The sequence below is a fragment of the Helianthus annuus genome, chromosome 3 (assembly GCF_002127325.2).
Source record: "Helianthus annuus cultivar XRQ/B chromosome 3, HanXRQr2.0-SUNRISE, whole genome shotgun sequence".
Lineage (NCBI taxonomy): Eukaryota > Viridiplantae > Streptophyta > Magnoliopsida > Asterales > Asteraceae > Helianthus > Helianthus annuus.
The window spans coordinates 24,542,704-24,570,385 of NC_035435.2; the positions used below are offsets into that span (position 1 = coordinate 24,542,704).

The following is a 27,682-nucleotide window of genomic DNA, read 5'->3' on the forward strand; positions in this document are numbered from 1 at the left end:
AAAAACAGTCAATAAAACAAAATTGGTGATAAAATTAGGGCAAAAATAATGTACCTTCAGAAACACATTCACTAAAGGGTCGGCCCTGATCTCAATTGGTTGCGTAATAAACAGATAGTCAGTTAAAGTATTCAAAGAACATAATCTCAATTGGTTGTGTAATACACATATCTAACAAAAAGTTATTTGTGAGCTTAGATTAAGAATTCAGAAACACGTTAAGACTAACCTGCCGGCGGAGGCGGAACCGCGGAGGAGGACGGCGCCGGTGTCGGCAATCGGCGGAGGTGACTGTGGAGGCGATTTGTCACTTCGTCACTTGTTCTCTGAGTATCTGACTTCGTCACTTGTTCTCTGAGTCTCTGACTGTGGTGTAGAGGTGATTCATTTGTTTTGTTATAACCCTAAATGGGTTTTACATTAAAGAAAAAAATAAAAGAGAAATAAAAAAACGGAAGAAAAATTATTAATCGTGCCTTGTATGGGATTCAAACCCGGGTGTTTTGGGGAGAATAATGCGGGCATAACTAGTGGAGAACTAAAGCTTTTTTGTTATTAGTTCTCTTTATATTTTCCTTGTGGGTTTCTTTTCAGTTTGTTATTATATTTACACTAAAAATTAAAAACCGAATGGGTTTCTGGGAACCCGTACTTTCTTAATAGGTCCGCCCCCGAAAGGGGTGTAAGGCTAGGGCTAAGAATATGAAATCTCAATTTAAGGCTAATTCAATTAAGGTTGAAACAAAACTATCAAAACAAGTTACATAGAAATTGACTGAAAAACCAAGAAGATTACAACTAGCCGTTGAAGCTCCAAATTCTTAAAACGAGCTGAATCACCAGCTAACAAACTAACTTTCATTTAAACAACATTAGGTCATGTACTTTCACAAGTAATGAATAAGCAGCCAAAACTTTATTGAAAACCAGAATACTATTGTACCCTTTCACCATCTGATTGGTCTTTAACCATTTAACTACCTATTGACTGTGTTGACTTTTCTATAACATCCAACACACTTGTAAAAAAGAAATACAATGAGCAAAATCCCCATGAATGATTCAAATATGGATAATGGTATTCAAGTATGAACAATGCAAATCAAATACACTATGAAAGGTGTTTCACACTTGGATTGCAAAATTGATTACTATTTTATAAAAGCGTCAACTTCTACTATTTATATTCTAGAAGGAAAATTATGTTGTTATTATGTAAGAATGACATTGAAAACAATAAGGGATGAATGAAAAGTTTTAAGTGCATTAATATATATTACTGAGGATAAAATAGATTTCGAGTTAAATACATGTGATTAACTTTTCATGAAATAAAATTCAAGGAGCTTTGCTTCTTTTTCGGAGAAATATATACAACAGTAATCATATTTAGCAAGTATTGGAATAAGTCCATCAAAATTTTAGGTTATTCCTTTTGCATCAAAAACCATAACAAACATATTCACATTCTCAAGTGTAGGTCCCTTTCACGGAGGATGACGAACCTAAACCTTGTTATACAAACCTACTAGCGAGTGCGGAATCCAAGCTAGTAAGCAAACCAGGATGAAGCAAGTAGAGAAACAAACACACAAGAGTTCACCGATTAACACCACTGTATTAATACGTATGAAGGATCCAGTTACAAGCACAAAGTTTACAAATCTAACTTGCAAACTCTCACTATGTGTGTGTGTGTTTCGGACAGAATGCTCTCAGCTCTCAAGCTCTTGTCTGTGTGCATCTCTATGAAACACAACACACTGCATGGGTATTTATACCCAGCCCATGATGTCTGGTCCGAAGGATCCGATAGATGGTCCGAAGGATCATCTTTCGGATATAGTGCTTTCGAAGGATCAGCAAGGACCTCGAAGGATTGTCTTTCGAGGTCCATCAATCGAAGCATATCTTTCGAGGTGATCGAAGGATCTGCATTATCCTTCGATCACTCATCCTTCGAGTCAGACAAACAACAAATGTATTCTAACTGTTGTCCAAGTCAATCCGGAGGATGGTTGACTTGGTCAACTTACAGACTACCAAGGACATTGTTTACATACAGACCGAATACAGACAAAGTACAGACACAAGTGCACCAACAAACTCCCCCTTGGCTGTAGCTTTGTCTTTATCTTCCATAGTTGTAGACTCGTCTCGAACTTCGATGGTCTTTGGTCTTCGAGTTCTCAAAACTCTGATGTCCTTTCAAGTCTTCATTGTCGGAGGATCTTCGAAGTCTTCACGTCTTGAAAGCAGAGAGTGTATCAACAAACTACCCGAATCATGTAGGAAGTGTGTTGACAAACTCCCCCTTAACATAAGCTCCCCCTTGAGCTGTGCTCGTGAATGACTTGATCTTTATGAAGTGAGATCCTTGTGGTGTTGATGATGGTCAGCGGCTACTCGATCATCTTCATCTTTTGAGCGCCTTCTCGTCGTGTCTTCATTCCAAAGCTTGTCATCGACCATGTTCTCCTTGCCTTTAGAATCTGCACATGCAAGAAATCTAAACGCGTAATGAGAACAACTGCTTGGAATATAGTATAAACAAATGACACACGAATGACCATGTCACAATCAAACACCGTCCGACAGTTTGAAAGTTTAATAAATTTGCCAATTTTAGTCTTTAACTTTCAAACATGCAAATTTCGACCGTTTATGAAGATTTAGTCAGTTCGGTTTTCAGTCAGGTTTCAGGTAACGAAGACTCGAGCTCCAACATCGTACGATCGAAAATAAAGAAGAAATAAAATCTTTTTGGCTTTTACGAAGTTTATATTAAAACACACCTAAAATCTTTTTGGTATTTTTGAAATTAAAAGACAACAATTTAAAATCCTTTGAGTGTTATCAAACGACATCACCGCTAATGTCGTGCTGATATGCACCAAACGACGAAACTGTTTAAAGGAAAAACAATAAAAGTTAAGCAGTAAATAAATATATACAGACATTCTTTTTGCGAGTTTCGAGGGTAAGAGAATCATATCAGTGTACGGTCATGCCAAAACACTCTTGTTGTTCAGTTAATTAACATTAAGATAAGCATCCTATAACAATTATCGGTATTGTTTTCCACTTAAGCTCAACTTATCAGATGTAATCATGACGAGGGGATACGTTAAGGTATGATTTATACTTACCGACCGGTGTTCATCCACATCACGACACATTCCCGTATCAAGGTATGCACGAGAGTTCATCTTACCGGTGAGTATACCGATTATCATCTGTTTGACCGTATAAGCTGTGAGATACTCACTTATTTTGATTTGAAAACAAGCCCTATGTGATATAATCACTTATTGATGAGGAACTTGATTTTCATATGCATGAGGGCACAGGTGCAAGTCCGTGAACAGGTCAGTACTTCCGTACAGCAGAGAGACGAACTTGACACCCGGAAAGATGTGATATATTATCACTTATTTGATTTGGACATGTGATTGTTTATCACTTATTGAGGTCGAATGCAGTATGTATTATGTACACGTATGTATAGTATCATGGAAGATCTAGACTTGCGTCCCCGTTATTTTTCGGTAAAAGATACAACCATGATACCCAGATGATAAGCAGCATAAAGACCGAATATCTCTGAACCTCGGCAATCTATCAAACGAAATTTCGGTACTAAGACCATATGCCAATGAATGGTTCCCACCTGGTCTTCAGTCGATTAAGATTTATATCACCCTGCACACTTTAAAATGATTTTGAGCCTACCGATACATCTTATATAGAGCTGCTTATCGTTTTTCATTTAAGGTTTAAAGAGGTTAGGATAGACCACTGATGTACTATCATTTTCTCTTTTGCTCACCAGGAAACTCATTTTTGTTTTTCTATTGTTTTTGTGTTTTTGAAATTTTTCGATGTTTTTGGATTTTCAGAATTTGGATTTACTCCCCCTAAAATCAATAAACTAAGATAAATTTAAAACACACAAAGGTATTTACAAAAATGATTTTCCGATGTTGGTTTACTCTTGCTTGACCTTAATGCCATTTACCAATAATAATAAGAAGTCAAATCTAGATTTGTCAAAAGCTTTGGTAAATAAGTCGGCACGTTGGTCATCGGTGTGGACCTTAACAACATCGATTAGCCTTTTCTCAAAGCAATCACGTATAAAGTGATATTTGATTTCGATGTGTTTGGTCTTTGAATGCTGCACAGGATTTCTAGTGATATCTAAAGCAGCAGAATTATCAACGTAAATGGGAGTAGTTAGGAATTCAAAACCGTAGTCCCGCAATTGTTGTTGGATCCAAAGAACTTGGGAGCAACAACTTGAGGCAGCAATGTATTCAGCTTCGCATGTTGATGTAGTGACACATGTCTGCTTCTTGCACTGCCATGTGACTAGGCGATTTCCTAAAAACTGACATCCAGCCGTTGTGGATTTGCCGTCGATTTTGCATCCGCCAAAATCAGAATCACTGAATGCGACCAAGTCAAAGTTATTATCCCTAGGATACCACAGACCGGTGTCGGGGTAAGCCTTCAAATAACGAAAAATCCTTTTGACAGCTGCAAGATGTGAGGCCTTCGGGTTAACTTGATATCTGGCAAGCAGGCACGTTGGGTACATTATGTCTGGCCTTGATGCTGTGAGATACATAAGAGATCCGATCATTGCGCGATAGTATGAGGGGCTAACAGGTTCACCCTTCAAGTCAGGAGTAATTCCGTGATTAGTTGGCAATGGGGTACCAATGGGCGTTGCATCGGACATCTGGAACCGGCTCAAGATGTCACCAACATATTTAGTCTGATGGATGAATATCCCAGACTCCGTTTGTTGCACTTGTAGGCCCAAGAAGAAATTCATTTCCCCCATAGCACTCATCTCGAACTTATCCTGCATGATGCGCTCGAAATTCCTACACAAAGCATCATTAGTAGAACCAAAAATAATATCATCAACATATACCTGAACCAGAAGAAGATCTCCATCTTGTTCTTTGATGAAGAGAGTACAATCGATAAGACCTCTTCGAAAACCGTTCTCCAGCAGATATGTAGATAAGGTTGCATACCAAGCTCGTGGCGCTTGATGAAGACCATATAGAGCTTTGTTGAGCAACCAAACCCTATCAGGATGGACAGGATCTTCAAAACCTGGAGGTTGTTCGACATATACCTCTTCTTCAACCACACCATGTAGAAATGCACTTTTGACGTCCATCTGGTAAACCTTGAATCCTTTGAATGAGGCATAAGCCAGAAAGATCCGAATAGCTTCCAGACGTGCAACTGGTGCATAGACTTCGTTGTAGTCGATCCCTTCTATCTGACGAAAACCTTGAACGACTAAACGAGCTTTGTTCCGAATAACCACTCCACGGTCGTCTTTCTTGCATTGGAAGACCCATCGAGTGCCAATCTTCTTGTAATTCTCAGGTTTTTCAACAAGCTTCCAAACACCCAGCTTGTGAAATTGCTGTAATTCTTCCTGCATGGCTTCAACCCAAGCACTATCTTTCAATGCTTCTTTCCACGACTTTGGTTCTTCTTGTGACACGTAACACGCGAAGGACCAGTCATTTTGTTGACCAGATTCTCTTATAGCTGAATACAAACCAGCATTCCGGTTGTTTCTCAGCTGATTACGCGTCTGCACACCGCGATGGACATCTCCTATGATATTCTGCTGGGGATGGGTATCGTGAATCCTCATTTCAGGATTATCTGGCACAAGAGCATTGATACCCAAATTGGTAAGGTTAAGATCAACAACCAACTCCACACCAGGAATGTGGGTAGAGGTGGATGCATTCCCTTCAGCAGTATCTATATTCTGCGTATGAGGTGTATCACCAGAGGCACCTTGAACAGGAGCAGCTGGAGCTGAAGATCCTTCGGCTGCATCATGATATTCATCATCTTCAGAAGAGTCATTATAATCAGCAGCATCTTCATAAACCTCATTTTGAACCATATTGTTGACAGACGTAGAAACTTGAGGATCAACAACAATAGGTCTAACCAAAGGCGAGACAGCAGCGTTGTCACTTTCCAACAACATCCTAGCCGCTGCTGATTCTTCGTCAAAGGTTGGCAGATTGAAGGAGTCAAATAGCCCATCATAATCGAACATCCACGGATCACCCGGAGCCCTAACAGGACTCGTGTACCTTTGAACCCTGACTTCGCTCCAAAGCTCAATCTTTTTGGTAGCTAGATTCCAAACACGAAAATTCGGAGTAGCATAGCCAAGGAAGAAACCCTCGATAGCTCTAGCACCAAACTTTCCATCCGGCTCAATCATAGTACATGGAGCACCAAACGGTTCAAGGTAAGAAAGATCCGGTTTCCTTTTCTGAAGGAGTTCGAAGCAAGTCTTGCCATGTCTCTTTACTGTAAGAACTCTGTTCAACGTGTAGCATGCAGCCGATACAGCCTCCCCCCAGAATTGAATAGGGAGTTCCGACTCTACTAACATTGTTCTTGCAGTTTCTATAATCGTCCGATTCTTCCTCTCAGTGACACCATTTTGTTGTGGAGTATAACGAGAACTGTACTCATGAAGAATGCCTTTAGAAGTACAAAACTCATCCATAACTTGATTCTTGAATTCGGTTCCATTGTCGCTTCGGATCCTCTTCACTTTCAGCGAATAGAGATTCTCCAACATTGTAAGAAGATCCTTGAGGATGCCAGGAGTTTGACTCTTGTGTGCCATAAAGGATACCCAAGAAAATCTAGTGTAGTCATCAGTAACTACTAAACAATAGGCATCACCGAACGTTGTTTTGTGCTTCATAGGTCCAAAAAGATCCATATGAAGACGTTCGAGAGGCATGCTGACAGTGTTGATTTTCTTCAAAGGGTGAGACTTCTTCGTTTGCTTCCCCTTTTGGCACGAGACACAGATGTCTTGTAAATGAAAACTTCTCACAGGCACACCATTCACAAGATTATTTTTCACCAAATGGTTCATCTTTCTCAAGTGAATGTGTCCCATTCTTCTGTGCCAAGATATAGACTCCTTTTCTGTGGCTTTTGAGACAAAGCAAGTAACTTGTGCAGATGTTGTAATCGCCTGGCTCATGTCGATAATATAGAGATCATTAACTCTCGGAGCCGATAAGAGAATCCATTCTTGTGGAATTTTGAATCCAGGTTTCAGCACATAGCAGCCGGCATCATCAAAATGCACGGTGAATTTCTTATCGCAGATTTGCGACACACTGAGAAGATTGTGATCAATTTGCTTCACATAATTGATCTTATCAAAGCACACGATGCCGTTGGAGATACTTCCCTCTCCAGTGATAAATCCGCCTTTGTCACCCGCAAAAGCAACATACCCTCCTCTAATATTTCTCACGTCGTATAGGAGCCGTAAGTCGCCAGTCATGTGCCTGGATGCTCCACTATCAACAATCCAATGACTATTAATAGTTCCTCCTAGAACATCCTGCACATGTCATAAAAACATCAGTTGAGAATGGGGACCCAAGCCTTAGTGGTCTTGGGTCGTCCCTTGGCATCACGAAAAGTGAGCTCGATCTCTTGATGGTTTTCAAGAACAACTGCTCCCCCTGAATTGTCACCCGACTTAGGTAACCAAGTTTGTCTTTGCCTACCAGTTTTTGAAGATTCTGGTTTTACAGGTTGTGACACATTTGGTTCCTTTTGCACTGTTTTAACTTCAGATTTTAAAGCTTTTTCAACAGTTTTCATGTTCTTACGTCGTTGTTTAGTTTCTTGTTCTTTTGTAGTTCGTTTATCAAGTTTAGGTGAAACTGACCGACGTTGAGGGTGAATTGTTTCAGGTGGAGTTTTCTCAACAAATTTCTTCTTTGGAGCATTTGGGCAGTTTCTGATGATGTGCCCAATTTCTCCACATTTGAAACAAGTTCTCCTTTCAACAAACTTAGGAGAACTTGATCTACTACCAGATGTTGAACCTGTAGAACCTGAGGTACTTGCATTTTCATCACACCCGTTTGTGTGTTGGGTGTAATTGTTATCACTGTTACGTTTCAAAATCTTGACTTGTTGTACAAAATCAGTGTTTGATTTGTTTTCAAAAGTCTCAATTTTATCTGTACCTTTTGATGCTACAAATTTAACATCATTTCCTTTCTTCGTGTAACGAGCTCCTTTTGATTCAACCTTAGCCTTTGGCTTTGGAGCTCGTTGTTGTTGTTTACCCTTAGAAGCAGTAGGTTGTTGAGTGGTTGGAGATTTTTTATTACCAAACTGTTTTCTAATCTCAGCCTTAGGAATTGGATCACATTGTGTTACCACAATTCCCGGAAGTGTTTTTCCCAAAAATTTGTTTGTATTGTCTTCAAAGACTTTGTCAATCAAAGATTTATTTACATTTTTAATTGGAAAAACATGATCTGAGTAGATTTTATTATCTCCAACCAAAGTGTACAACACATTACTGCTTTTAACAGTAGACACACCTGTCTTATCAACTTTGACAGGATCAATCACTTGCTTCTTAACAGATGAAACCTCAGGAGTATCAGGATCACAAAGGATGTGATTCTCACGTGGAATATCTACTCCTTTCATCTTGCTAAGTGATTTATCCTGATCACTTACAGCCACTTCTGATTCATCATCCGATGTCTCATAGTCCTCGATAATTGGAGGACTTTGCTTCATGGATGATGAAGTTTCTTGTTCCTTAGAGGCTGTGTTTGAAGAATTGTCCGGTTTGAACCCAAGGCCAGTAGCAAACTCCTCAACATCAAGAGGCACACTGGGTTCATACCGAGGCATTTCCTCCTCATCAGGCATCTTGGTATAGTTGTTCATCAAGGGGGGCGGACATTTATTATACCCTATGCCTTTCTGATTTCCCTTTAGTTGTTGAACATCGATGATGTGATCAAGCACAAATTTGGAGTTAGAATAACTATCCAATTTCTGTTTGATCGCATCATGTTTGCATTGGGCAATGGCTAATTGCTTTTTAGTTTCTTCAACAATGTTAATATATTCATTTATACTCACTTGCTTGTGGTAAACTACTTTGTTAACCTCGGACACATCTTTCTTTAATGTTTCAATTACAGATTTAAATTCTTTTTCATTCCGAGTTAAAGCCATGTTTGCCTCTTTGCATTTCGACAGTTCAATAACCAAATTCTGGTTATGACTATGAAGCTTTTCTGATTCAAGCTTCATCTCTGCACATGATTTACAAATACTAGGAGCAGGAGGTTCAGAAGTTACCTGACTAGTAGAGGCTGAGCCGTTTGCCATAAAGGCAGTTTGAAAAGAAAAAGCTCCATCTTCAGAGAATAGCTTTTCCATTTCCTTTGATGCAGTATCCGCCTTTCTAATCAGAATTGATTTCTGACATTTAAGCTCATCAGCTTCATTCAGAAGATCCTGAATATCTTCACCTTCTTCCTCCTTCTCATCAGGCTCTGAGTGATTATCCCCAGAAACAGAGCCTTCTTCATCCGAACTTCCAGAATAACCAGAACTGTCATCGCTTCCAGAAGATTCTTCTTTATGAACATGCTCGATGACCTTAGCATACAGGGCTGTTCCACTTCCCTGATCACCTTCACCAAACTGCACTGACCAGTCACATCCTTCATCAGCTTGAACAGCCAAAGCCCGATTGTGATTTGTAGTTCCAGGCTGTCCCTGATTGTTATTCACTGCCACCATCCTCCGTTCACGGTTTTCTTGTTGGGCATTCACATTCGTCTGGTTTCTGAAAGGGTTGTGATTGCCGTGTTTTGTTGGTCGAGTGCACTCACGTTTAAAGTGCCCTTTCTCGCCACAGTTAAAGCATGTGACAGCATTAATATCAAACCCATACTTCGTGTTTTTCTTTCCTTCCAACGAAGTTCTTCCAGTTCGAGCCATAAAATCTTTCGCCCTTCTAACCGCACTAGCAAAAGCCCATTTAATATCCATCAACTCCATTTCTTCCTTGTCGATCTGATCATAATCTTCATTGGTCATGTTGATGTTTCCAAGCTGACCTGCTACCAAACCACAGTAAGCACTGATCATGGTGTTGATAATTTCCATGTGTTCCTTAGCAACTTCAATGCTAAGGTGTGAAAGATTTGAGTTGTCGACTCGGATTGTGTTAGGATTTTGGGGTTGAGGTTGAGGATTGCTTGTATAATGAGCTTGCTGTTGTTGTTGTTGTTGAGGTTGTGGTTGTGGCTGTGTTGGGACAGGGATGTAAGACCTCGGATCAAATTGAGGTTGAGGTTGTGGTGGAGCAGCTGTTGACTGAGGAAATGGAAAGGAACTTGTGTTGGAGACAAATGCAGTCTGCAGTTTGGGTTGCTGGGCTGCAGCTGCTCTAGCTAGAGCATCGAAACCCGGAAGATACATTTCTGTATTTTGAGGGGCGGGAGCTCTCTTGGCTTTCCTGATTTCTTCATCATTTTTGTGTTCCAGCTTTTGAATGAACTCGTAGATATTAACCGTGTCTAGAGTTCCAGTGTGCTTCAACAACTCAATTAAAGAGCTCCACTTTGGAGGTAAGGCGTCAGCAAACCTACTCACCATGTCTTGTTGAGTAGAGACAACTCCATAAGCACACATTTCACTAATCAAATGATAGAAACGTGTGGTCATATCATTCAGAGTCTCGTTTTCCAAAAACTGAAAAGATTCAAACTCTTTCTTCAACAAATCATGCCGAGACTTTCGAGCAGCTGCATTGCCTTCTCCTCTAGCTACTAAACAATCCCACAATGCTTTCGTAGTCTTGCAGTATGAGAACTGATGGTAGATGTCTTTGTTGAGTGCTTGAGTAAGTGTGGCAAAGGCCTTTTTCTCCAATTCATAAGCCTTCTTGTCTTTTTCAAGCATATTGGCATAACCCTCAGAAGTGGACGCAGCAGTCTCCAGATTTTCATTGAATGCATTGATGAAACACGTCCAAAGATCGGTGCTTTGCCCTTGGACATACGTGTGAAAACGGTTTTTCCATGATGGAAACTCATTCATATGATTTAGCTTTGGTGGACGATTGTTACTGCCCGTTTCGCTTTCACTGATCAAAAGGTTTTGAATGCTTTGACTTTGATTGGATACCAAAGCCCATTGACTTGGACTGATTGATGATTGAGGAAGCATACTCTTTGCCCAATCTGCAGCAGTGACTAGCTCTTGATTGGATCGTGAGTCCAAACTCCAATCCCATGGACTTGTACAACTCATTTTAATCAAATACTAATAGAAGAGCTGAAAAACCACAAACTGTTAAAAACACAAGCAAATAAGAATCGAAAGATACTGACTTGTTCGAAAGATCAATGCCTGTTCGAATGATCAACAAGGTTCGAAAGATCCCTGTTGAGTTTCGAACAAAGACTTCGAAGGATTGATTTCGAAGGATTGATCACACGAAGGATCCTTATCTGTCGAAAGATGATTTCGAAAGATTCTCCTTATGTTTCGAACACAGATCTCGAAAGATTCACCAACACGAAGGATCCTTATCTTTCGTAGAGAAATAGTAGCTCGAAAGATGTATCCTACGACAAGATTCCTTGGCTCGAAAGATAGAACACAGGCTTCGAAGGATATTCGAAGGATGGGTATCTGTCGAGCCTCCTTGATTCGAAAGATTATCTTTCGATGTCGAAGGATGTCTTTCGATTGCTCTGACACAACGACCAAGGGTTGACAGGTAGGTGAAAAAGGTGATGGGTTGGTGAAGTACTTTCGGCAGAAAGGATATGGTCTGCCAACAACTTTTCACCAACTTTTTGGACTTTCAAAAAGTTTACCCAAAATGGACACAACCTTATTCAAACCAGTCACCGGAGATATGACCGGAAAAAATGGCCGGAAACACAAAGTTTCACAAAAACAAATTTTGTGTTACCCAAACCGACCTTGAACACTCCCGAAAGGTTTAGAACGCGTTTTTATGCAGAAAACTACCAAAAACGGGTGCTAAACCAAGTGTCCAAACACACCAAAGATCTTGAACAACCCGGTTTTAAACAAGGTAAAGAGCCAAAGCTCTGATACCACTTGTAGGTCCCTTTCACGGAGGATGACGAACCTAAACCTTGTTATACAAACCTACTAGCGAGTGCGGAATCCAAGCTAGTAAGCAAACCAGGATGAAGCAAGTAGAGAAACAAACACACAAGAGTTCACCGATTAACACCACTGTATTAATACGTATGAAGGATCCAGTTACAAGCACAAAGTTTACAAATCTAACTTGCAAACTCTCACTATGTGTGTGTGTGTTTCGGACAGAATGCTCTCAGCTCTCAAGCTCTTGTCTGTGTGCATCTCTATGAAACACAACACACTGCATGGGTATTTATACCCAGCCCATGATGTCTGGTCCGAAGGATCCGATAGATGGTCCGAAGGATCATCTTTCGGATATAGTGCTTTCGAAGGATCAGCAAGGACCTCGAAGGATTGTCTTTCGAGGTCCATCAGTCGAAGCATATCTTTCGAGGTGATCGAAGGATCTGCATTATCCTTCGATCACTCATCCTTCGAGTCAGACAAACAACAAATGTATTCTAACTGTTGTCCAAGTCAATCCGGAGGATGGTTGACTTGGTCAACTTACAGACTACCAAGGACATTGTTTACATACAGACCGAATACAGACAAAGTACAGACACAAGTGCACCAACATCAAGGACCATGAGCAAAAATAATCAACAATTAAGAGAGATCAGATGCTTAAATCCCAAGAAACTTATTCAACCACCAGTGAATTATGAATTGCTACGTAACCAGTCATTGCAATGAATAATAATATTCCCTTTAGTTCGTAAATATTGTGTTTTTCCGATTAACATGACAAGACTCAAGGTAACTTTTTTTACCAATAATGGGGGAATATGTTGATTGGATCAAATCTACTAGTAGGGGAAGTTTTATAGTAACGATAACTAAAATCGGCAAGCAAGCAGATACACCTATTGGTGCTAGCATCCATGGTCTTTTATCACAAAAGACAAGGAACAAGATTGTTCCAAAGGCTACCAGCATGGAAATTGTTGAGAGAAATAACGTCAATAGTCCGAAAATCAGCCTTCTTGGTAAAACGACGAGAAAATCTTTTTCGGAAGAACGGGCGGTGAGGATCGATAAGAACAGTAAAAGTGCGGTAGTGCCTGTAAAAAGTGAGAGTGCATTGGATGCAGCAAAGATAGTGAAGAAGATTTCTTTTTCGAACAAGGGGATGCCAGATTCTTGATTGCTTCCACCAGGTACCGTGATTGCTGCTGCAAATACTACTGTGACAATTAATGCAGCAGTGATGCTGCATGATTCAGCAGTTTTCTTCAGCCATATTTCTCCTTGCTTAAGCAAATCCTGGTGTTCTCTTGTGAACACCGTTGCTGGTGTCTCTTTGTCTATATTCTTTTGCGCAAGTTTAAAAGGTAACACCAGCTTCTCCACTTCCTGTAGAATTCAACCAAATTATATAGTTTATGCAACTAGAGAGCAAAGTTAAGAACATGATTACTTATATCTTATCTGTGACGTGCCTCAAACCATAAAAGCTCCCGTTGTAGTTGCAGTGCTGCACCAGTGGTCGACCGAGTACAAATGAAGGTGCCAATCTTCCAGCCAAGTGTCCAAGATTATTTAAAGAAGAATGGGTCATTTCCCTATGAGACTTTGTGTGATCTATTATGTGATAGATAACTGAATAATATTATACCCATCTTCATCCTTACAATTGATTGTGGCTGGTGACTTAAATAAAATCTCATCAACAACTTCGTATATATCTTTGCGTACAGCTTCAAAAAATGAGTCACTGTAACCTTCATTTGATGGGCCCTTCATTTTACATATCAAGCTCAAGATATTTTTTGCTTTTTTGTACTCTTTTCTCTTCTTCTCTATATTCTTGATTGGAGGCACTACAATTTAGAAAAAAAAAAAGGAATTTAATTCAAGTTTCCATCTTCAGAGACAGAGATTGTGTAATCCCTTACCAGTAATTGCTAAAACTTTCCATAGAAGTAAATACAACATAGAAAAGGATAAATGAAGCAACAGAATGAGGAGACAAATCAACTGATATATTGGATAAAGTGTGGCTATTAGTACTGCACAAGAAATAACAAAAAATATTAGATAAATCGAATCAGGTCACGTATATATATATAGTTGATCGCTCACCAAGTAATATCACGGAATTCTTCCCCAACAAGTTGCAGCACGTGTTATTACAGATTTTCACTACCCGTAAGATGTTATCGACACATCTATCTGGGTGAAATAGCAAAGAGCATCTCACGACTGTTTTCTGACAGACATAGTGGAAAGCTGCAACGTAGACATAGTAGTATCAATGAAATAAATTAATGTATCTACAGGGTTCACATAAATTTTTCAGAAAAACAGTTGTGGATAAATACATGGATAGATTAAAGATTCCCTGAAGCCAAGATCAGTTGGGAAGGTTGTAGTTATTGCCTTTAATATCTCTTCGTTTTCCATAGCAATATCAGGTGATTCCTTGAGCAATGTCTCTGCCAAATCTGCATGGATTAATAAAGTATAAGATTACTTTAATTTACTCCTACGTGTAATCACACGATGTAATAATTAGGAGTAGTGATTCTTTATATAACTCAAGCCCTATTTTAAAATAGGTTTTGTTTTGGGTTTTCATCTATAATCTATATGATAGACAAACATGTTCGGATTGACATATTTAATTCGGTTAATCAAAAGTATTTTGATCCATCAACTCATTTCCAATAAAAACCATATTTTAAGAGGTTAACCAAACAACCCATTTACGATTCATTTAACCCATTTATTGCAATTTGTTTAACTCATTAACAACCCCTTTACAATTCTTCAATCTATTGACTCGTATATATAATTAATTGGGTTACATGATTTCAAGCGTGTGTGGGTTACTGTTGATGTTTTTGACACGAATAAATATATATAAGTCGTTTTCAGGTTCATCAATTCAACCCGCCAACACGAAATACGTCAACCCAACACGATTACCACCCATGGTATAACTACTCACCATAATGTTTTGAGAAAATAGCAGCTAAGAGAGCAGTTTGGTTACTCATATATGACTCAAAGTGTGAATCACGAGGTGGTGTACGAGATTCGAACAAATATGCATATGTATCGAGGTTTGTATTGGCAGAAGCAAGATGCATTGGTAAAACATTGTTATTGTCTTTGTACTCCAACAATTGGCTACTCTTCTGAACCAAGAGTTGGGCCGCGTGTGTATTACCAACTACTGCAGCAATGTGTAGGGCTGTTCGACCCTTATCATTTTTCATTTCGATATCTTTTCCGTCTTCTAAAAACTCCAACAGTTTTTCAACGAAGTAGTTGTGGCCCATTTCAACCGCTACGTGAAGGATTGTGTTGCCATTCGCAGTGATGGCCTCTGTGGCTGCAAATTTATTATTTTGCAATATGGATTTTGCTTTCCTCCACCACCCTTCAGCTGCAGCTTTGTACAATTCTTTCTTTAGTCTGTTGTTGGCCGTGTCTTGTGTTTCTGGAATTCTCGTTGAACTCTCTGTTTCTATATCATTAGTGTCTTGTGTTTCTTGAACTCTTTGGGAACTCTCTGGTTCTATATCTGGGGTGTCTTTTATAAATTCTATTCCGAACGTAACTCCTAGTAGATGTGTTGAGTTACTGTTCACTAGCATTTCTACAACGGGAAATCAAATACATGATAGGTAATGAAGTACGTACCTTCGCTTTTTGGTAGATCATAGATGCTTGCTAGCATATTCCATACGTAACTTACGGGATAGTCTTCCAGATATATGAACTCCTTGAATAGATCTTCGCTCATAGTACAAAAAATCCAACCTTTGACAAGGTTGTCATATTTAACCAGTATACGAAGACCTTCTTGTTGAATGAGGTGAACCAACTCCTGACTTTTAATGAGGAAAAGCATCTGAAGCTTCCAGATAGGATAGTTGCTTTGGCCGGAAAGCTTCACTGAAATGAAGTTGGAGACGTTAACAGTTGATGCCTGAGTGTATTTCAGGTCTTGTGTTGATGCAGAAACAAAAGAATCAGGCCATGAATCACCTGCATTTCAGTTCAATATTTCAGAAAGGATATAAATTTCGAAGTGCATGGTAGTTAATGGAGTACCGTACCGTCTGTAAAGTGGGATTCTAGTTTTGTCCATAAATCTCTTGCCGAATCGCAGTCTGTGAAATCTTTGAGCAGTTCTTTGTTCATACTACCCAAAATCCAATATTTGACAAGGTTGTCACATTCAGACTTTGTAAAACGAATATTGATATGAATGACGTGAAGCAAGTCCTGACTCTCTATGAGGCGAAGCATTTGATCCTTCCAGACATTATAGTAGAAGCGCACAGACAGCTTCACTAGTACAAAGTTGGAGACGTTAATATTTGACGCCTGCTTGTATATTAATGCATCTGCTTCATCTGATAAACCAACTGCAATTCATTTCAATATTTCAGAAAGGATATTGGGTACTAATATCGGCCTCAATTCTACTATGGGAAATCAAATACATGCATGGTAATTAATGGAGTGCATACCACCAATTGTATATTTCAATTCTAGGTTCCTCCACAACAATTGTACCGATCGATAGAAATGGAAATCTTCAAGCACGTAGTTGGTTATAGTATTCAAAATCCAACCTCTGACAAGCCTGTCATATGCTTGAGTCATGGGGTCACCTTTATCCATGGAAAACGAGCTTTTGCATGAATGATGTGAAGCAAGTCGTGACTCTCTATGAGGCAAAGAATCTGACTCTTCCAGACATCATAGTTGTGGTTGGTAAGCTTCACTGAAACAAAGTTGGAGACGTCAACAGTTGATGCCAGCGTATATCTCAAGTCTTCTGTTCGTGAAGAAACATCAAGCACATTCGATGGAACACCTGCATTTCAGTTCAATATTTCAGAAAGGATATAAATTTAGAAGTCAAAAGGATAGGTTCCTTGCCATCCCCGAACTGTTCACTCTACTATGGGAAATCAAATAGTGCATGGTGGTTAATTTAGTACGTACCATCTCTAAATCGGTCTTCTAGTTTTCTCCAGAAATAATATACAGGTCTGTAGAGTCGTTCGCCATCCTCGAACTGTTGGCTGGCATCCAGAGTACTAAAAATCCAATCTCTAACAAGTTTGTCATATTTGTCCTCAACTAATTGGTTTTCATGCAGGAGGTAAAGCAAGTCGTAACTCTCTAAGAGGCGAAGTATCTGAGCCTTCCAGGTAGAGTAGCTACTCTGGCCGGAAAGTTTCACTGAAACAAACTTGGAGACGTTGGCATTTGATGCCTGCATGTATTTCAAGTCTTCTTTTTCATTTGATGAATCAACTGCATTTCATTTCAATATTTCAGAAAGGATATATAAATTCAAAAGTCAAATAAAAACGTTCCATTAAATTAAATTAAAACCAAAAGTCTACTATGGGAAATCAAATACCTGCATGGTAGTTAATGGAGGACCTAACTTCTGTATCTTTTGTATCGGTATCGCCTGTATCAGGTTGATATGTAAAGGTCAATTCTAGGTTCCTCCACATCAATTGTACCGATCGGTAGATTCGGTAGTCATGGCGCATTTCGTCATTCAAAGTACTCAGAATCCAACCTTTCACAAGGTTGTCATATTTTTGTGTCATTGGGTCACCTGCATCCTCTGGAAAACGAAATTCGGCATGAATGATGTGAAGCAACTCGTGACTCCCTATAAGGCAAAGCATCTCAGTCTTCCAGGTATCATAGTTGCTCTCGCCTGAAAGCTTCTCTGTAACAAAGTTGGAGACGTTAACATTTGATGCCTGCAGATATTTGAGGTCTTCTCTTATTGCAAAAATAACAGGTGCAATAACTTCAAGGGCAGAAACATCAGGTGCATGAGATGAATCATCTGCATTTCGTTTCGATATTTCAGGTAAAATCGGCGCATTTCAACTATGGGAAATAAAAAATGTGGTAGTTAATGGAGTACGTACCATGTGTATCGCTTACAGGTAGATTAAAGAGGGATTGTAGTTTCATCCACACCTCTTGTGCCGTACCCAAGTCTACCAAATCCTTGAGCACATTTTCGTTCACAGAACCAAAAATCCAACCTTTGACAAGTTTGTCATATTGCGAAATCATGTGGACACCCTTATCCACCGGAAAAGGGTGTTGGTCATTAATGATGTGAAGCAACACCTGACTCTCTATCAGGCAAAGCATCTGGGCCTTCCAGATCTTATAGTTGCTGCGCCCGGAAAGCTTCACTGAAACAAAGTTGGAGACGTTAGCAGTTAATGCCTGAATATATTTCATATCATGTGTTGGTGTAGAAACATCAGGTGCATTCGATGAACCAGCCATCTCCATTGGCTTATTTCAACTATGCCAAACAAGTTGTTTTGAATATCTGGAAAAGAAAAGTATACTTGAAGCTCATTCACGTTTCACACCTTGAGAAATGGTTTATATATATAAGATATTGGTTCACACCCTCCCCAGATCCAACGGTTCAGGAATCAATGGATGCATAATTGACTACCGAGGGTTGGTGAAAGTAAATAAATAAGACCAATAATCGTATAATGTGGTACACTTTACTTCTTTTTTTTAAATGTTATACACTACACACTTTAGTTAAGTAACCAATATTTCATCATAAAGATAACTAGCTTTCCATCGTCGCCGTGTTACGGCGAACTTCTTTTGTTATTTAGTACGCGTTTACATGTGTTTTGAAATCATTACACTACAAGAAAGGGAGGCTTTTAGCGGCGACACCATTAGCGGCGACGGTCCTAATGTCGCCGCTATTGGTCGATCCGTGTCACACACCCTGAGACCAAACCCCAGCCGTTGATCAAAATCCTGATCTAACGGTTGGGGACTTAAAAGGCAATACCGGCGACGTTAAGTAGGGTATTAGCGGCGACAGCTGTCTCCGCTAAAAGTCTGTGTCCCACATTAAACCCTAGCCACACAAATCTTATCCTGGTTAAACCAATAGCGGCGACGAATGGTCAACACCGGCGACGTGGCGTCTCCGCTAAAAGTCGAAACGTAAAACTCCTTTATCAGCGTCTTTCCCTCTTTCCTCTTCACTTTTCCCCCCAAATTTCTTCCTTCCACCGCCGGAGACACCCGAATTTTGGCCCAATCGGTTAGTTTTACTTGCTTTATGCTACATTTCTTCTCTACATTTGTTACATACGCGTTATAGGCTTTAATTTTTGCTATTTTTTGTGTATTTTTGTGTTTGTGGAAGAAACTCCGGTCACCGCCATCTCTTCTCCGGTCACCACCATCTCTTCTCCGGTCACCACCTCAAAAACCGGTTAGTTTTTTTTTTTATTTTTTATTTTTTTTTGTTTTAAGTTTAGAAATTCTATAATTTTTAGTTTTGTTATGTAAATTGTGTATGTTAGTATGTATGTTTGTATGTTGGTATGATTGTTATGTAAATTGTTTTTTTTTATTTTTTATTTTTTTTTGTTTTAAGTTTAGAAATTCTATAATTTTTAGTTTTGTTATGTAAATTGTGTATGTTAGGTGTATTTGAAAAATGTGTATGTAAATTGTATAATGGTTAGTTTTTTTTTTAAAGTTTAGAAATTCTATAATTTTTAGTTTTGGTATGTAAATTGTGTATGTTAGTATGTATGTTTGTATGATTGTTAGTATGTAAAGTGTATGAATGAATGTATGTAAGTTTGTATAATTGTTAGTATGTAAATTGTATAATGTAGGTGTATTTGAAAAATGTGTATGTAAATTGTATAATGGTTAGTTTTTTTTTTAAAGTTTGGAAAATGTATAATTTTTAGTTTAGTATGTTAGTATGTATGTTTGTATTATTGTTAGTATGTAAATTGTATAATTTTTAGTTTAAGTTGTATGTGGGTATGTAAGTGTATGAATGAATGTATGTATGTTTGTATAATTGTTAGTATGTTTACATTGTATAATGTAGGTGTATTTGAAAAATGTGTATGTAAATTGTATAATGGTTCGTTTTTTTTTAAGTTTAGAAATTGTATAATTTTTAGTTTAGGTATGTAAATTGTGTATGTTAGTATGTATGAAATCATCATTTCAAACATAACGAGCTAAGAAAACACCCAATCGAAATTGAAATCATGATTTAAAACATAACATTCCGTTCAAAATTTAAAACAATCATTAAGAACATAACAAGCTTAAAAAATTGTACCCGTGTTTGAATTAATCATTTTAAACATAGCGAGCTTAGAAATACCCGCCCGAAATTGATTTAGAAATTAATTTCGGGTTGTCCCCGTTTATCTTGGGACTGCTTTTTGAATACTTTATCTCATTTAGGATGTGAATGTGTATTACATGATTGTTTGTTTAAGAAGGATTCGGTTATCATTTTCTCTTTGCTCCTCGGGTATATATATCATTACATATATACTTGGGAGCTAAGAGGAAATGCTGCCGAATTTTTCTTAAACAAACAATCATGTAATACACATTCACATGTGAGATAAAGTGTTCAAAAAGTGGGTTTAGCAGCCTACCCTTGTCTTGTTAATCCTAAATTAGATTTTCTTTCAGTTGCATAATGCCTATCGATAAAAGTTGGATTGATTCCCCACGTCATTCACCTCACTACAAGCAAGGACTCGAGTCATTTATCGAGATGTGTGAAAGAGTGATAAAAAACCACGATGAAGTTAGATGTCCGTGTACCCAATGTAAAAATTCCGGCTTAATAACTATGGCAGAAATGAAATACCATTTGCGTATTAACAAATTTTGGAAGGAATACACTTCGTGGACCTATCACAGGGACACGACTCCAATTGCACAAGTAAACGATGTTGCGCCACAAGACGGTATGGTAAACGTTATTGAAGACATTAGGGGGGAGCGTATGGAAGAAGATACATACCTTAACCAAGAGAACTCGAATGGAGATAGTAGCGGTGTTGTTGATGATTTTGAAGACCTGATAAAGGAAGCTGAAACAGAATTATATCCTGGTTGTACTAAGTTTTCTTCTATCGACTTTTTAGCAAAACTTTTGAATATAAAGGATACGTACCATTTTCAAAATGAAGGAGTAGATCGACTCCTCTCGTTGTTGCGAGAGTCAATGCCAGAAGGCAACAAGATTCCCCCTTCGTATTATGTAGCTAAGAAGACATTTAAGAAGATTGGTTTGGCATATGAGATGATAGATGTGTGCACAAATGATTGTGCTCTCTTTTGGAAAGAAAACGAGTCCTTGCAAAATTGTCCCGTTTGTAATGAGAGTCGATGGGTCGATAAAGACACAAAAGGCACGAAGGTGGCTCGTAAGGTGTTACGATACTTTCCTTTGACGCCTAGACTACGACGTTTGTATTGTTCAAGGCACACAGCGAAAGATATGATATGGCATAGTACCGGACGATCGGAAGATGGGACTATGCGTCATCCAGTTGATGGATCTGCATGGCAAGACTTTGATAAAAAGTACCCAAACTTCGCGATGGAGCCACGAAATGTTCGCTTAGGGCTTGCAGCTGACGGTTTTAATCCCTTTAACAACGGTAGTGGATCCTCGACTCATAGCACGTGGCCGGTTATACTCACCACATATAATCTGCCTCCCTGGCTATGTATGCGAGAGTCCACATTCATGTTGACCTTGTTGATTCCTGGCCCTAAATCACCGGGGAAAGACATGGACGTTTTCCTTAGACCGTTAGTGGATGAGCTTAAGCAATTGTGGCAGACAGGTGTACGTACTAAAGACGCAGCAACAAACACATACTTCACAATGAAGGCGGCGTTGTTATGGACCATAAATGACTTTCCAGCCCGTAGTAGCCTATCAGGTTGGAGCGGACAAGGCTACATGGCATGCCCAACTTGTAACCAAGACACTCCTTCAATACGTGTAACTGGTAAATGTGCTTATGTTGGCCATCGCCGGTTCTTAGATGCCAACCATCCTTGGAGAACAAGTCTCGACTTTAACGGGAGACCCGAGACACGAGACCCTCCGAGACAGTTTAGCCCAGCTGACATAGAAGCTCAACTAGGTCGTTTAATTAATCGTCTACCAGGCAAGCATCCAGATTTTGGAGGTAGGAGGATAACCCGGTCAGATTTCGAGTTGAACTGGTCCAAAAGAAGCATATTTTTTGACCTTGAGTATTGGTCTTCTCTGCAGCTGAAACATAACTTAGATGTAATGCATATAGAGAAAAATGTGTGCGACAGCTTGCTCGGTACTCTTCTGATGAACGATAAGAGCAAAGACACGCCAAATGCGCGGTCTGACTTGGAAAAACTAAACATTCGGCCGTCACAATGGCTGAAACAATCGGGTGGCAAGTTCTTAAGTCCCCACCCAAAGTACTCATTCAAGTCCGATGATCGAAAACTTTTTTGTCAGTTTATAAAAAATGTTAAATTACCAGATGGGTTTGGATCGAATATCAGTAAGAGGGTGACATATAACAATGCTAACATTACCGGGTTGAAATCTCATGACTGTCATATCCTCATGCAACGTTTGATACCGATTGGGGTTAGAGGGCTTTTGACTAAAGATACATCTACACCAATAGTAGACCTTTGTATGTTCTTTAAGCAACTTTGCTCTAGAACACTATCGGTGGATGATATGAAGAAAGCAAAGGATGACATTGTTAGCATCTTATGCAAGTTAGAGATGATCTATCCACCTGCGTTTTTTGACATTATGGTTCATTTACTTGTGCATTTACCTGATGAAGCAATTGCGGGAGGTCCAGTAGCTTTTAGATGGATGTATCCATTTGAAAGGTACATGAAAAAACTAAAGAACTATGTTAAAAACCCGGCAAGGCCTGAAGGTTGTATAGCTGAATGTTATGTGTTTGAAGAAGCTCTAACATTTTGTTCAATGTACCTTAAAGATGTTCAGACTAAGTTCAATCGCCCAGATAGAAACGATGATGTCGTTGTTGAAAAAAGAAAGTTATGGGTGTTTGAGTCAAAATGTCGTTATGTTGGCGCAAGAAAGGAGAAATATCTATCATTCATCGAAAAAAGCAAGATGGAATGGTTTGTCCTCGAAAACTGCGCAGAAGTTAGGGAGTACATGAAGTGAGTGCTTCTATCTTTAACATTTCATAATCTGTTAATTGGTATTTTTCGTTCCTTTCTTATATTTGTCATCAATGTAGTGAATTCAAACATACACATCCCCATGATGATCTTAAAACCAAATTTCCGGGATGGTTTCTCCATAAGGTATAATACATATATAACACTCATTACTCTATACTTGCTAGGTAATACATATATAACAAACATTATTACTATATATTTTTTAGGTCCATTCGATGAAAACACAAAATTCTCCAGAATTCCACCCGGAGTTGTATGCTCTTTCAATTTGTGCGAAAATGACTGCTTACACTTACACTGCTTGCATAGTCAACGGTGTTAGGTTTAAGACACTTGAACGTGATGCAAAATGCGCAACGCAAAACTCTGGGGTGGAAGTGGTTGGAGAGAACGGTGTGAAATTTTATGGCCAATTAGAAGAAATTATTGAGTTGCGTTATACAAATGATTATTCCACTGTCCTATTTCGGTGCAAGTGGTTTGATACTCAAAGGGGTGTAAACCATGACAATAATATCACTAGTATAAGCACTGAACATGAATGGGACAAAGACGATCAACTCATATTTGCTTCGCAAGCCAAACAAGTGTTCTTCATCCAAGAAATGTATCGAAACCAAAAAAATAAACATAGGTGGGTAGTCGAAAATGTTAATCATCGAAGAATTTGGGATCGGCCATTAAGTGATGACCGCGTCAATAAGGTTCAAAATGTTGGCGAACGCTTAGAAGATAGTGACGTTGTTGACAACAACTCTTCATCTGACTGTCCACTTGTCATTGACTTGACCCAATACTTTCAAATTGGATCTTCTCATGTTACTGCGGGTGAGCCTTCAATTGAAGTTGATCCCCCAACGGCCACCGTCGATGAAGTGTTTGAAGTCGAGACTGATTCTGATGAGGTCGAGGCTGCTTATGATGAGGATGATCCCGATTATGTGGAGTCTGACTAAAAGAAAAGTTATTGTAATTTTTATTGATTTGTAATTGATTAACACTTGTTTGAAATATTTATTTGAATTTGAGTTACACTTGTTGTACTTTCCCTTAATTTGTATTAGATACATACGCTGTAACATTTGTAACTTTATAGGGAGTATGTTTTCGATATTGTTGATATTCGCGTATCTGATGGCTGATGTGGCCCCCTGGGGACATGGGGGTGACGGCGCTGGTGATCCACCGATTCCTCCTGGTGGATTTCGTGGCACACATGAGACAGACGGTAAGTCTTTTACTAAATTATTTTGTAGTCCTTATATTTTATATATTATAAATGTTCTTACTAATTATTTTTGTTTTAATTGCAGCGGTTCCCCCGAAGAGGGTTAGGGGAAAAGCAAAAAACGAGAAACTAAGGCGTCTGGTAAAAGCGGGGGGGCCTGTATCGCTTACGTTTGACAGGCAGGTGACGTATACCCCTGTTGGTAAAACAAGGGATATGTTTTCACGGGAGGCCGGCCTGTATATGTGGCGGTCCATCCCCCTCGATAAAATTGGATGGGATAACGTTGAACAACATTACAAGGATGCCCTCATGAACCACTTACGGGTAAATAACTTATATGCATAAAATTTTATCAAATATTTAAGCACATGCAAATCTAATTTATATATGATATTTTAACTTTTTTATTTAATTTGTAGGAAATTTTCAATTTTGATGAAGTGGAACGTGATATAGAGGCCAAAAACTTGACGGGTGGCATTAGGGCTGTGCTTATGAAGCGGTACTCTGACCGCAAGTACGAGGCTAAAAAATTATTTAAGAGCAAGGGAGGTTACAATGATCTTGAGAGTGCAAGGGCATTCCATCCCGAGGATATGCCCTATGATAACTGGTTGAGAACCATTGAAGGTTTCCGGGAAGCTAAATATATTAAAAGAAGCGAGGCCAACACACTAGTACGCGAAAAACAACAATTCCCATACCGTGGGGGGACATCTTCGTACGGTAGCACCGCCTATAAAAATGTAATGTTTTATGTATGTGTGCGTGTGTGTAAGCTTTTGTTTATTTAATGTCTAATCTAAGTTTAATGTTAAACAGGATATGGATTGGGTACCTACGTATGCTAAAACCCACACGGACAATCAAGGGAATTGGGTTGATCCGGTTGCTGAACAAAATTACGTAAGTATTTCTTTTAAGTATTATTTTCTATAACAAATATATATATATATACACACACATATATTTAATCATCTTCGTAAAATACAGCGGAACATACAACAGGCCACAAGTCAATGGAGCGGTGAGGGTCCGCCAATTGCCCCGTATCAGGAAGCGTTGGGTGAGCGGCGAGGATGGTACCGCGGGATGGGGCCTAAACCTTCTTCCAACACGTCCTCGCACTCGTCATCTAACATGTCGTCTTCGCAAGCTCGGACGCAAGAACCCTTTTCCGAGGTAAACTGCGCAATTTAAAAAATGACAAACGAACGCATGTTTCCTTGTTAAATATATGTTGGTAGCGTTAATTAATATGCTAATATACGTTTTGCTATCTATTATTGTAGGATTTTGTTAACAGCTTGTTCCAAACCCCGTCATTTTTGAGCCAACTTAACAACTATCTTGCTTCACAAGGAAAAGGAAAAGGAAAGTCAAAAGGCTACGATTCTGACAACTTATTCGATAATGAATCCGACGATGAACCCAACGATAACGATGACGATGAGTGACTTGTTTTTAATGTATGCTTTGGATTTAATTAAACGTTGTAGGATATAATGTACGACTTAAACGTAGTTTTTAATTAGATTACCTTTAGTATATGTTGATTATGTTCATTGCGTATGCTTGCGTTGTTTGAAAATAGGCAGGTTTTGTTTTTTCGGCCGTAAAACTGGCTGGGCAGCTGTATATACAGCTGCTGTATTAAAAAAAATAGACTTTTAGCGGCGACATGTGTCGCCGCTATTGCTCTTCACCCTTTACCGACGAAAGTCAACACCGGCGACACTTTTAGCGACGACATCTGTCGTCGCTAAAAGTGCAGCATCAATACCGGCGACAGCTATCAATACCGGCGACAGTCAGTCAATAGCGTCCGAGCAATACCGGCGATGCTTTACCGGCGACATGTCACCGCTAATAGTCAATAGCGGCGACAAAAGCGGTCAATACCGGCGACAGCCGTCGCCGCTAAAGGTGCCCTGTTCTTGTAGTGTTACGAACGCATTGCGTACGGAACCGCTTACAAGAATAAATAGAAAATGTAGAAAAAAACACTAAAAGATAACCGAAAGAAAATCAATCAAAAAAGTTGTATGGTAATTAATGATTTTGTTTATATGAAACCTATGGATAGAGACGAGCAAATGGTACTAGATACTGTTACCAAATTTCCCGAACCGAAAGCTCTTAAGTACCAAATAGATGACTAAGGCTATAGGGTGTGGTCATGATCCTCATGATCCCACCATGACCCTCTGTTGGGTTCGTAGGCTTTAGGGTAGCCGGCCCTAATTAGGGTTAGCCGGCCCTAGTTAGGGTTAGCCGGCCCTAGTTATTAGGCCCACTTAGTTAACTTGTTGACCAAGTAGGAAACCCTAATCTTGTTCTATAAATACCTATGATGTAATTGTAATCCGTGTCATTCTGAAAACAGTTGTGAGCATCTAATAAAAGTAAAACCCTAGTTGCAACCCGTGGACATAGGTCACCTTGACCGAACCACGTAAATTCTCGTGTTCTTTATTTTCTGCTAGTGTGTGTGTGTTTGTGTTTGTTCCGCTTCTGCTCGAGCCTACTCTGATCCGATACCCCTAACAACTGGTATGAGAGCCAAAGGTTCAGTAAAATACATGATTCACACGGTTATCACAGGAGAAGGAGAGAGCTGGACGAGAGATCTTGATCTGCTGTTGTTGCCGTCGCCGCTGACTTGTTTACGGCCCGTACCTATTCTCTGGTTACGGCTCGTAAGGTCTAGGGTTTGCGCCGTAGGGTTTGCTGTTGCAGATATGGTGGTTTTGGGGTGTTTGGCGATTAGGGTTTCGGTTCTTGAACCCTGGTTATTCGCTGATTTTACGCTCGGGTTTGCAAGAGAAGTCGCTGGTTCGGGTACTTAATTCGGGTTTCTGGTTTATTGAAAGTTGCTTGGGTTTCGGTTGTTTGGTTCCTTGTGGTTTTTTCTGGTTTTTCTCGTTTGCTATGGCTGAAGACGGGAAGTTCCGAATCGAGAAGTTCAACGGTACTGATTTTGCTTGGTGGAGAATGCAAATAGAGGCGTTGCTTGGTGAATGCGATTTGGATGTGGTACTGGAAGAAAAACCTGCTGGAATGGATAAAGCTGCCGAGGCAATTTGGAACTCAAAGGACAAAAAGGCAAAAGGTAAAATTACATTGGCTTTGACAAGGAGCGTTGCATTTAATATCATGAAAGAAACAACTGCTCGTGATATGTTAGAAGCTCTGTCAAATATGTATGAGAAACCGTCTGCCGGTAATAGGGTGTTCTTGATGAGGGAACTGTTTAATATGAGAATGAACGAAGGCAATTCAGTTGCTGATCACATTAACGAGGTCAATTCAATTTTGTCCAGGTTAGCAACTGTGGGTATGAAG

General features: G+C 39.3%; 4 protein-coding genes across 5 annotated transcripts; 3 read left to right on the forward strand and 1 right to left on the reverse strand.

Annotated features, from left to right (window-relative positions):
* Window positions 1–13,490: 13,490 nt before the first annotated feature.
* Window positions 13,491–16,828, reverse strand: LOC110928805. 2 transcript variants are annotated; one of them, XM_022171836.2, is made up of 8 exons: window positions 16,536–16,828; window positions 16,119–16,430; window positions 15,700–16,047; window positions 15,002–15,619; window positions 14,373–14,495; window positions 14,134–14,280; window positions 13,947–14,060; window positions 13,491–13,871 (listed from the first exon to the last, which is right to left on the reverse strand). In XM_022171836.2, exons 1-8 carry the CDS (start codon window positions 16,687–16,689, stop codon window positions 13,636–13,638), a joined length of 2,052 nt encoding a protein of 683 aa, XP_022027528.1. In that variant the 5' UTR covers window positions 16,690–16,828; the 3' UTR covers window positions 13,491–13,635. The 2 variants fall into 2 exon arrangements, with proteins under 2 accessions (XP_022027528.1, XP_035843779.1); XM_035987886.1 differs by lacking the exon at window positions 15,002–15,619.
* Window positions 16,829–18,901: 2,073 nt separating this feature from the next.
* On the forward strand, window positions 18,902–24,773 carry LOC110928806. The gene is made up of 4 exons (XM_022171837.2): window positions 18,902–19,141; window positions 19,247–19,315; window positions 24,203–24,334; window positions 24,420–24,773. Exons 3-4 carry the CDS (start codon window positions 24,208–24,210, stop codon window positions 24,680–24,682), a joined length of 390 nt encoding a protein of 129 aa, XP_022027529.1. The 5' UTR covers window positions 18,902–19,141; window positions 19,247–19,315; window positions 24,203–24,207; the 3' UTR covers window positions 24,683–24,773.
* Window positions 22,754–24,143, forward strand: LOC118490334. The gene is made up of 3 exons (XM_035987887.1): window positions 22,754–23,082; window positions 23,163–23,229; window positions 23,313–24,143. The coding sequence occupies exons 1-3, from the start codon at window positions 22,763–22,765 to the stop codon at window positions 24,060–24,062; spliced, it is 1,137 nt and encodes a 378-aa protein (XP_035843780.1). The 5' UTR covers window positions 22,754–22,762; the 3' UTR covers window positions 24,063–24,143.
* On the forward strand, window positions 24,768–25,887 carry LOC110927608. Its single transcript, XM_022171137.1, has 4 exons — window positions 24,768–25,083; window positions 25,160–25,243; window positions 25,331–25,519; window positions 25,630–25,887. The coding sequence occupies exons 1-4, from the start codon at window positions 24,832–24,834 to the stop codon at window positions 25,792–25,794; spliced, it is 690 nt and encodes a 229-aa protein (XP_022026829.1). The 5' UTR covers window positions 24,768–24,831; the 3' UTR covers window positions 25,795–25,887.
* Window positions 25,888–27,682: the final 1,795 nt, after the last annotated feature.